This window comes from Sinocyclocheilus anshuiensis, unplaced genomic scaffold (assembly GCF_001515605.1).
Source record: "Sinocyclocheilus anshuiensis isolate Anshui unplaced genomic scaffold, SAMN03320099.WGS_v1.1 scaffold1456, whole genome shotgun sequence".
Lineage (NCBI taxonomy): Eukaryota > Metazoa > Chordata > Actinopteri > Cypriniformes > Cyprinidae > Sinocyclocheilus > Sinocyclocheilus anshuiensis.
Window position 1 is genome coordinate 144,383 of NW_015546099.1, and position 11,313 is coordinate 155,695.

The window sequence follows — 11,313 nt, forward strand, 5'->3', positions numbered from 1 at the left end:
TAGTGACATCATGGCTGTCGCCGGCCAACGAGTTGGTGTTTTTTCAATGTATGCTTCAGACACGGGTCACAACGAGGCGTTCCCCATAGCGACCCCTAGAGGACGCAGTTCGAAGTTCCCATGAAAGGGAACTCAACTCACTCACAATGTGAAATCATATTTAAAATCAGTCCATTTTTAAATGTTTTTTTTTTTTTTGCATGTGCTCCTCTCATTAGCATTACATTTGAATATGTTAAACAGAATGTAAATATTCAGTTCTACCGAAATGTAGCTGTTATTTAAGCTACTTTCTACTTTAAATGTAAAGCTTACAGTCAGTCATGTGATCAGAACTCATTAAACATAATCTTAAAATGTAGGAGTTTTAACCGACGGCACACACTGAACTGGTTTCACCACATCACTACTTGTATTACTGGGCAGTACATTTATTTATTTATTTAGATTTTTAAAACCATAATCACGATTATTTTGCTCAATATTGTAATCACAATTATTTAACACGATTATTTAACATGACAAAATCTTGAATGATAACGATGTGCACTGCCGGTCAAAAGTTTGGGATCAGTAAGACTTGTAATGTTTTTAAAGAAGTCTCTTCTGCTCATCAAGGCTGCATTTATTTGATCAAAAATACAGAAAAAAGCAGTAATCTTGCAAAATGTTATTACAATATAAAATAATGGTTTCTATTTTAATATCCTTTAAAATGTAATTTATTTTTGTGATGCACCGCTGAATTTCCATCATCATTACTCCAGTATAAAGCGATCCTTCAGAAATCATTCTAATATGCTGATTTATTATTAGAATTATCAACAGTTGTGCTGACAAATATTATTTTTGGAAACTGCGATACTTTTTTCAGGATTCTTTGATGAATAAAAAGTTAAAAAGAACAGCATTTATTCAAAATATAAATCTTTTCTAACAATATAAATCTTTGCTGTCACTTCTTATCAATTTAACGCATCCTCGCTGAATAAAAGTTTTAATTTCTTTAAAAAAAAGAAAGAATAAAAATGTACTGACCCCAAACTTTTGAACGGTAGTGTATATTGTTAGAAAAGATTTCTATTTTAAATAAATGCTCTTTTTTTTTTTTTTTAGCTTTTTATTCATCAAAGAATCCTGAAAAAAAGTATCACAGTTTCCAAAAAAATATGAAGCAGCACTGACAATAAATCTGCATATTAGAATGATATTAAAATAGAAAAACGTTATTTTACATCATAATAATATTTCACAATATAAATGTTTTTTCTGTATTTTTGATCAAATAAATGCAGCCTTGATGAGCAGAAGAGACTCCTGTAAAAACATTAAAAATCATTCTGATCCCAAACTTTTGACCGGTAGTGTATATCAAGTATATTTTGCTGAAAATAAGGATGCAGTGACATAAATATTTAGATAACAGTGAAATGTCACAATTCTCAATACCAGTTTTGACTCTGCAACTGAAACTAATACTAGACTAACTAATTTGTGAAAAATTCTTCAAACATTTATTGAAGACAAGTAAAATAAATAAATGGAAATAAAAACAGATTACAAACAATTGGACAAATACAAAGTAAATCTTTCTAACAGTGTAGAATTCAGCTAATAATCTACTACAGTAAATTAATAAATTAATTAAATGTACAATAAAAGTTACTACAAGGTTAAGGTTAACTAAACTAAACTTAACTACAACTAACAATAAAACCATAAAAAAACATTTCCATTATGTGAATAAATGAAATGAATGAATGTTCACTGAAATAAATTAATGTATACAAAAACTTATTTTATTTCAGCTAGGCAACATTTCTCATTTTCATTTAGTTTAACTTGATGTACTAAAATACAATAACTAACTAAAACTCAAATTAAAATGAATAATATATAGACATATTTAAAAGCAACAAAAACTACTAAAAATGACAAAAACACACAACAAAATGACTAAAACTTTAACTAAAATTAACATGAAAGCAGAAAATATAAAAATAAAATCTAATTCCAAATACGATATTAAAATCACACTGGTTTGAAGTTGTGCTGGAACACAGAAAACACGGGACACGCGTGTGTCTGCATGAGCGTCCGGTGTCAGAAGTTTCCATGGTAACAGTGTGTGTGTTTCCGCCGGGATCAGACCTGATAGACATCAGATGTGAGAGTTTAAACACGCATGACTTTGCTTCTCCTGTGATCTTTTGGCTGGCGATTGTTCGATCGAATGCTGTTGTGTTTCACAGAAACGCCATGAGGGAGAGTCATTGATGACAATTTATTCTAATATCATGGGTTTGATTCCCAGAGACCCAAATGCATCAGAATGTAATTGTGATTCAGTTCAACACCAGCGGTGATCCCGAACCCGTCCTCGAGTCCTTCACTCACTTATTAGATGATAATCATGTGTGTCATCCTCCTCAGCACGCCTGTCCAATCACACACACACACACACACACACTTTCAGTGCATCCCCGCGGTGCCGCTCGCTGTCAGGCTGCTGTAATTAATGAACATACAGCGTCGCTGGCCTGTCACACTTTCACTGTTGCCATAACAACAACATGGAAATGAAGCATGCCTTAATATTTTTACATTTCTAATCAGGAGAGAGAGAAAGCCAATTTCTTTCCTCCAGCACCAGCGATCACGCAGATCAGCCTTCAGCGGGTTCATTAATATCCTGATGATATTAATCAGTTTCCAGCATCCTGACGTGAGTCTGGCGTCTCCGTTTACCATCGTCTGATTCGTTCCTGTTCTGCAAAACCTTTCAGTAACTAACAGTAACACTTTAAGGTGAGACACTACAGGCAAAAACATTGCTCAAGTCAAGTCACCTTTATTTATGTAGCGCTTTATACAATACTTGTTGTGTCAAAGCAGCTTTACAGTGTTAAACAGGAAAATAGTGTGTCGATAATGCAAGAGGACAATAGGAAACAGTCCATTTATCAGTTAAAGTCAGTTCAGAACTAAGCAAGCCAAAGGCAACAGCGGCAAGGAACCAAAACTCCATCGGCGACAGAAATGGAGAAAAGAACAAAAAAATTTTCATGCATTTTTCAATTTTGAGATTTTGAGCTTTTTGACTTTACATAATGTTTTGTTTCAGACTAGTGAAATAAAAACATCCAAAATACACATTAAAGTCTTTATTTTATTGCACTTTATCTATTTGCGTCTGTAGATTTCAGTTCCAATCCATATCTTCAAAAGTTTGTTTCTCGACTTAACCAACACTTACATACACCAAAACTTAGAGTTTTATTCCTCTCTATATTCTCAAGGGTTTTACTGAGGGGTTTGTTCATAAATCATTCGCTTGATTTTATTATTGCACTTTATTTGCATCTGTAGATTTCAGGCTGTTTTCTCAAAAATGAGTTTGTTTTTCCACTTCAGCAACACTTACATACACCAAAACTTAGAGTTTTATTCCTATCTCTGATCTGAAGGATTTTACTGAAGGGTTTGTTCATATATAATTCACATTGATTTATACAACATTTTACTCCTAAAAAACGTGGTGAAAATGTGTTTGTTTTCTGTCTGTTGACAGTATTTTCTGATTTATGGAGTGATAAAAAGAAAAATCCAAAATCCCCTCTGAAAAAACCTTTAACTCTAATATGACAACAAAGTCAAACAAGAATTTTGAACCTGACTTTATCCAATGTTCAGATTTATTTTCTGGAAATGAGTGCATATTTCATTACATAATGCTGAAGTTGCATGTTTAAACATAACATTTCAGAAAACTTGTCATACAAGAAAGTTTCTTAATGTAATCAATCAACCTTCGAATGGTAAGATCTATTAGTTCATTTTCTACCCTATTCACCCGTAGTGTCTCGCTTAAACCATAAATCTGCTTGTGTTGTCTGCTGGGTCTATCAAACTATCTAAATCTGCTCTGATCAAGATCAGATACTTGATTATTTAAACAATGACCGTGATGGAAATAAAGAGCCAAAGTTAGTCATTACTCAGTGAGGGATTGACAGTTTGCTTACATTCATTGATTTTCATATGTTTTATATTCATATCTTTTGAAATGTTGATCTTATCGAACCGATTTGTGTCATTTGATCAAGTGGGATTTAGTATTTTAGTGAGACGCCAACCAAATTACAAGGACACTGTCCTGGAAGAGAATTGTTGAATAAAGTCATTATTTATTTTTCTTTGTGCACAAAAAGTATTCTCGTAGCTTCATAAGTTACGGTTGAAGCACTGACGTCACATGGACTGTTTTAATGATGTCCTTACTACAGTTCTGGGCCTTGAGCGTTTCAGTTGCATTGCTGTCTATGTAGGGTCAGAAAGCTCTCGGATTTCACTAACAATATCTTAATTTGTGTTCCAAAGATGAATGAAGTTCTTACAGGTTTGGAACGAAATGAGGATGAGTAATTAATGACATAATTTTAGTTTTTGGGTGAACTAGCACTTTAAGAACTGGCTTTTGTTAGTTCAAGGGATTCTGCATCTTTATTTGGAAGCGTATAATGGGACAAGGCATGGAAAGTTTTGTATCAGCAGCAAAGTTTAAGAAGTATCAAACAAAATGCTGCATAGGATTTATCCGACCGAACAAAAGATTTAAACTGAACATTACATGAACTGGAGAAAGAAATATTTGTTTTGTTGTATTTATGCAGGATTTTTATTTTTTTTGTCAGGATTTGGAAACTTATATTGAGATAAAATATGTATGTATGATCTAAATTAGTCTTTGGTGTGATTTTAATAAATTTGATACTTTTCGTACATTAAAGAACAATGTTTATTACAGTTAATTATTTTACTTGGAAGATACCACATACACGAGAAAACAACTAGTTCCTTACATTCTGTAAGCAAACTTATGAATCTCTCTTCAATGTTACGTAAGATTATTTTCTCTGACATGAATGTGACTACACTCTAAAAAATGCTGGGTTAAATATAACCCAGCGCTGGGTTAAAAAGGGACAAACCCAGCTATTGGGTTGTTTTGACCCAGCGGTTGGGTTCAAAACAACCCAATAGCTGGGTTTGTCCCTTTTTAACCCAATAGCTGGGTTACATTTAACCCAGCATTTTTTAGAGTGTATATACAAATTTCTCTTTTGAATGTTCTCATAGCATTGAATGAAAAAGAATGTACAAATCTAATATGATTAACATCTTAAGACATACATGATGGGCACATGAAAATGTGCTGCATATGAGAAATCGCTTGTATAACGAGATGATGTGTGTGTGAAGTACAATGCGTCCTCTATTTGCGGTTCTGCTGCTGTGATGAATGTATTCATGTGAATTGTCCTGTGGCTCCGTGTGTGTTTGGATTCTCAGTCGAATCTCCTCCGTGTGCCAGAATTGTCTCATTGACCTGCGGCCTTGAGCGCCACCTCCATCTGATCTCAAACGCCTGGGATTAGTTACAAATGAATACAAACCTGTTTCACATTTCCCTGCCAACTGGAAACTTTCTTTTCTCTTTCTCCTCTCGGTCTGTGATTCTAGCTAAAGCTGTTGGTAAGTCTTCTGTCTTAGCTGAGCTGTTGGCTTTGCTTCTGGAATGCCTGAACTCATGAACCTTCTGTGCAAACTCATAGTCTCTCCTCAGTCTCTCTGTTGAAAAGTGTGAGGCTTTGTTGTTCGTCAGAGGTGTTTATTATTTCATTGAAGCCTGTACCACACTGCAATTGCAGATTCTGGTACTTAACATCTATATTTTGAAGGCGTTTACTGTAAGGGTTTGTTCATATATTTTCATTCACTTATTTATACAACAATTTTTTTGAAAAAAACAAGTGAAAATGATTTTTCTTTTCGGATTTATTTCAGATTTTTGGAGTGATAAAAAGAGAAATCCAAAATCCCCTCTGGAAAAACCTTTGACTGTGTCAACAAAATCAAACAAGATCTTTGAACCTGGCTTCCTCCAATGTTCAGATTTTGTTCTAGAAAATCTAAAATTTTTATTTAAAATGAGAGACAGACCTAAAGTCCACCTAAAGTTTATACATAGGCTGTATATATTTAGCACCAATTATTGTTCAGCAAAATCAGTCATAATTCAGTTTTTTTCAATTACTGTTTTCAACCTTATCTCTGAGACTTATCATTAAATGGGTCGTTTTTTTCTGCTCTGCATGTAAGACTTTTATGCTTTTTCACATGTGAAATGATTCTGATTTATGGAGTGATAAAAAGAAAAATCCAAAATCCCCTCTGAAAAAACCTTTAACTCTAATATGACAACAAAGTCAAACAAGAATTTTGAACCTGACTTTATCCAATGTTCAGATTTATTTTCTGGAAATGAGTGCATATTTCATTACATAATGCTGAAGTTGCATGTTTAAACATAACATTTCAGAAAACTTGTCATACAAGAAAGTTTCTTAATGTAATCAATCAACCTTCGAATGGTAAGATCTATTAGTTCATTTTCTACCCTATTCACCCGTAGTGTCTCGCTTAAACCATAAATCTGCTTGTGTTGTCTGCTGGGTCTATCAAACTATCTAAATCTGCTCTGATCAAGATCAGATACTTGATTATTTAAACAATGACCGTGATGGAAATAAAGAGCCAAAGTTAGTCATTACTCAGTGAGGGATTGACAGTTTGCTTACATTCATTGATTTTCATATGTTTTATATTCATATCTTTTGAAATGTTGATCTTATCGAACCGATTTGTGTCATTTGATCAAGTGGGATTTAGTATTTTAGTGAGACGCCAACCAAATTACAAGGACACTGTCCTGGAAGAGAATTGTTGAATAAAGTCATTATTTATTTTTCTTTGTGCACAAAAAGTATTCTCGTAGCTTCATAAGTTACGGTTGAAGCACTGACGTCACATGGACTGTTTTAATGATGTCCTTACTACAGTTCTGGGCCTTGAGCGTTTCAGTTGCATTGCTGTCTATGTAGGGTCAGAAAGCTCTCGGATTTCACTAACAATATCTTAATTTGTGTTCCAAAGATGAATGAAGTTCTTACAGGTTTGGAACGAAATGAGGATGAGTAATTAATGACATAATTTTAGTTTTTGGGTGAACTAGCACTTTAAGAACTGGCTTTTGTTAGTTCAAGGGATTCTGCATCTTTATTTGGAAGCGTATAATGGGACAAGGCATGGAAAGTTTTGTATCAGCAGCAAAGTTTAAGAAGTATCAAACAAAATGCTGCATAGGATTTATCCGACCGAACAAAAGATTTAAACTGAACATTACATGAACTGGAGAAAGAAATATTTGTTTTGTTGTATTTATGCAGGATTTTTATTTTTTTTGTCAGGATTTGGAAACTTATATTGAGATAAAATATGTATGTATGATCTAAATTAGTCTTTGGTGTGATTTTAATAAATTTGATACTTTTCGTACATTAAAGAACAATGTTTATTACAGTTAATTATTTTACTTGGAAGATACCACATACACGAGAAAACAACTAGTTCCTTACATTCTGTAAGCAAACTTATGAATCTCTCTTCAATGTTACGTAAGATTATTTTCTCTGACATGAATGTGACTACACTCTAAAAAATGCTGGGTTAAATATAACCCAGCGCTGGGTTAAAAAGGGACAAACCCAGCTATTGGGTTGTTTTGACCCAGCGGTTGGGTTCAAAACAACCCAATAGCTGGGTTTGTCCCTTTTTAACCCAATAGCTGGGTTACATTTAACCCAGCATTTTTTAGAGTGTATATACAAATTTCTCTTTTGAATGTTCTCATAGCATTGAATGAAAAAGAATGTACAAATCTAATATGATTAACATCTTAAGACATACATGATGGGCACATGAAAATGTGCTGCATATGAGAAATCGCTTGTATAACGAGATGATGTGTGTGTGAAGTACAATGCGTCCTCTATTTGCGGTTCTGCTGCTGTGATGAATGTATTCATGTGAATTGTCCTGTGGCTCCGTGTGTGTTTGGATTCTCAGTCGAATCTCCTCCGTGTGCCAGAATTGTCTCATTGACCTGCGGCCTTGAGCGCCACCTCCATCTGATCTCAAACGCCTGGGATTAGTTACAAATGAATACAAACCTGTTTCACATTTCCCTGCCAACTGGAAACTTTCTTTTCTCTTTCTCCTCTCGGTCTGTGATTCTAGCTAAAGCTGTTGGTAAGTCTTCTGTCTTAGCTGAGCTGTTGGCTTTGCTTCTGGAATGCCTGAACTCATGAACCTTCTGTGCAAACTCATAGTCTCTCCTCAGTCTCTCTGTTGAAAAGTGTGAGGCTTTGTTGTTCGTCAGAGGTGTTTATTATTTCATTGAAGCCTGTACCACACTGCAATTGCAGATTCTGGTACTTAACATCTATATTTTGAAGGCGTTTACTGTAAGGGTTTGTTCATATATTTTCATTCACTTATTTATACAACAATTTTTTTGAAAAAAACAAGTGAAAATGATTTTTCTTTTCGGATTTATTTCAGATTTTTGGAGTGATAAAAAGAGAAATCCAAAATCCCCTCTGGAAAAACCTTTGACTGTGTCAACAAAATCAAACAAGATCTTTGAACCTGGCTTCCTCCAATGTTCAGATTTTGTTCTAGAAAATCTAAAATTTTTATTTAAAATGAGAGACAGACCTAAAGTCCACCTAAAGTTTATACATAGGCTGTATATATTTAGCACCAATTATTGTTCAGCAAAATCAGTCATAATTCAGTTTTTTTCAATTACTGTTTTCAACCTTATCTCTGAGACTTATCATTAAATGGGTCGTTTTTTTCTGCTCTGCATGTAAGACTTTTATGCTTTTTCACATGTGAAATGAGTAGCAGTAAGTTCAGAAAGATATCTTTGCAGCAATAGACCTTTTTTTTTTTTTTTACTGAGGGACTTTTCAGTTCTGAAAAGTTACAGTATATTTTCATAGTCCAGTGAACTCTAATTTCAAACAATCAAGAAAACATTTACGCATTACACATTTGGCAGAAACTTACATCTGTAGCCACTTACGGTGCATTCAGGGTTAACATTTAATCAGAATGCGTGTTCCATGATAATCAGACCCAGGGCATTGGGATTGCTAGTGCCGTGCTCTACCGATTACAGGATCTGACTGGTGTCATTGACCTCAGTCTGTTGAAGTCTAATATAATTGTTCTGTATCTGTGCAGGTGAGCTCTGTGTGACGAGCCTCCATGACACCCAGTTTCACAACTGAAGCTCCCTGCCTGAGGGAGCGTCTCCTTCCACCTGCCCAAATGCTGGGTTTTCATTCTGATCCCCCTGTTCTCCACTAAACTCCCTCAACAGACCATCCCCTACCCACCATCACCATACTCACCATGTCAAGCCGAAGGAAGTCATTCAACCCTTGTGTGCTCCGTGCAACCAGTTTTCCTGCAGAAGACTCTTTGGAAATGGATGTTTCAGCAGAGACCGTGTTGGACAGATATTCACCTGTGCCACTCACAACACACGAAAACTGGACGTCACTGAACAATAAAGAAGAGGACCAGTCAGAGTGGGGTTCTGCATCGGAGCAGGGTTTGAATATTAGAGATCATGAGGAGATCCCTCAGTCTGAAAGTCCAGTCAGTACACTCTACCTTTGTACCATCTGTAATTTCAGTACCAACAAGTTTGAGTCCCTCTCATGCCATAATAAAGTGCAACACCCAGGTGAGAGCAGTTTTAAAGTCAGGCATATCAAACTGGATAGCCAAAGCATCCTGGAGCAAACCATTGAGAGCAAGAATGATAGATCCATTCAGGAAGCTAAGGACACTATAAAAGACTTGGGACCGTTTTTAGACTCCAGCAGTTCAGCAGGTGAAGACACTGGAAAGACAACAATGGAAAACAGCAGCATTTTGGATAAAGGCCTAGATGTGGAGAAGGAGCTGGACAGTCCAGTGCTGAAGGATGAGATCAGAGCAGTGAGCGTAAATGGTACCATCATTATTTCGGAACCTATGTGTCATGTAACGCCTCTGCTACAGCGACCTCCCAGACTCAGCACCTCTCCAACAATCGCAGTTCCTATTCACACCACCAAGTACAACCCCATATTGGACAGCAATGTTACCCTGATCACATCTTTTAACAGATTCCCATATCCGACCCACACAGAGCTCTCCTGGCTCACTGCAGCTTCCAGGCACCCTGAGGACCAGATCAAGGTATGGTTCACCACTCAGCGACTGAAGCAAGGCATCACCTGGTCCCCTGAAGAAGTAGAAGAAGCCCGTAAGAAGATGTTCAATGGCAGTATACCACCCACACACCAGACCTGTGAAGTTTTGCCTGCACCTGCTGTTGAAACACACAACCCTGGGCAGGCACAATCAGCTACTTGTCATGGATTTGGACAGACCAGCCTTGCATCAAACATCACAGCTGACAGATCACCCACTGCTTGTACGCCTGGCATTGCTACAGCAGTCCGTCAGGCACCGACACTTAAGCGGCCTTTAGGAACTTCTTTCTTGGCTTCAGTGGTCAAACGTCCAACTGGAGACCCCAAAGAGAGTATGCGCATGCCCCCTCCATCAGCTCCACCTCCAGAAAAACTCACTATCGCTGCTTCTCCTGGGCTTTCGGAGACTAGAACATCTAGCCCTGGTTCTTTGGTGGCCTCGGACATGAAGAGACCTGTTCCTGTACATTTTGTCCCATCTAAAGGGGAACCCCCAATAGTTCAATCCATAGAGAAGATACCTGTGGCACTTCCTTCAGTGTTGCCCAAAGAAAAACTCCCTTTGTCACCCATAGTTTCCACCAATCACAAAAGATCTGTAATTGCTAAGCAATTAAGCAATCATACTTCAGCCTCCTCGTTCGTTGCTAAAAACAAGTTTGGTAATGGTGTAACCGTGCCTTTAGCACCAGCTGTGGCGACCCCACAAATGAGTAGACCAACGATCATTCAGACATTGTCGGCCGTGCCTCTGTCCCTATCTCCAACTCCAGTCTTTCAGTGTACGTCTATAGAGCCATCAGTTGCTCCAGTGTTCTCATGCTTCAGTAGTCAGAATGGAAAAGAAACTACAAATTCCCAGAATGATTCCCAGAAGTCACATGTTGAATTTGCTCTGAGGGAGCATTGTGTTCCCACTCAGTTTCCTCTACTAGAGAGAGTGAAGGACAAGAGTCCTGAACAAATGAAGCTTCTAGAGGAGAGTTTTCAGAGGAACAGTTTCCCGTCCTATAATGAGGTCGAGCACCTCGTGATCACCACTAGAATGTCCAGAGAGGAAATTGAAAGCTGGTTCTTGGAGCGCAGAGCTCTTCGAGATGATTTGGAACAAGCCCTGCTGAACTCCATGGGCTCT

The 11,313-nt window shown here is 36.8% G+C and overlaps 1 protein-coding gene across 2 annotated transcripts in view; it reads left to right on the plus strand.

The window, feature by feature from the left end:
- zhx2b (zinc fingers and homeoboxes 2b) overlaps positions 1-11,313 on the plus strand; it is a 17,795-nt gene that overhangs the window by 4,545 nt on the left and 1,937 nt on the right. Inside the window, exon 3 of one of the 2 annotated variants that reach the window (XM_016501976.1) lies at positions 9,154-11,313. In XM_016501976.1, the coding sequence (XP_016357462.1) occupies positions 9,325-11,313 (1,989 nt within the window). In that variant the 5' untranslated portion in view covers positions 9,154-9,324. The remainder of the gene's footprint in view (positions 1-9,153) is intronic. The other variant, XM_016501977.1, reaches the window with a different exon arrangement.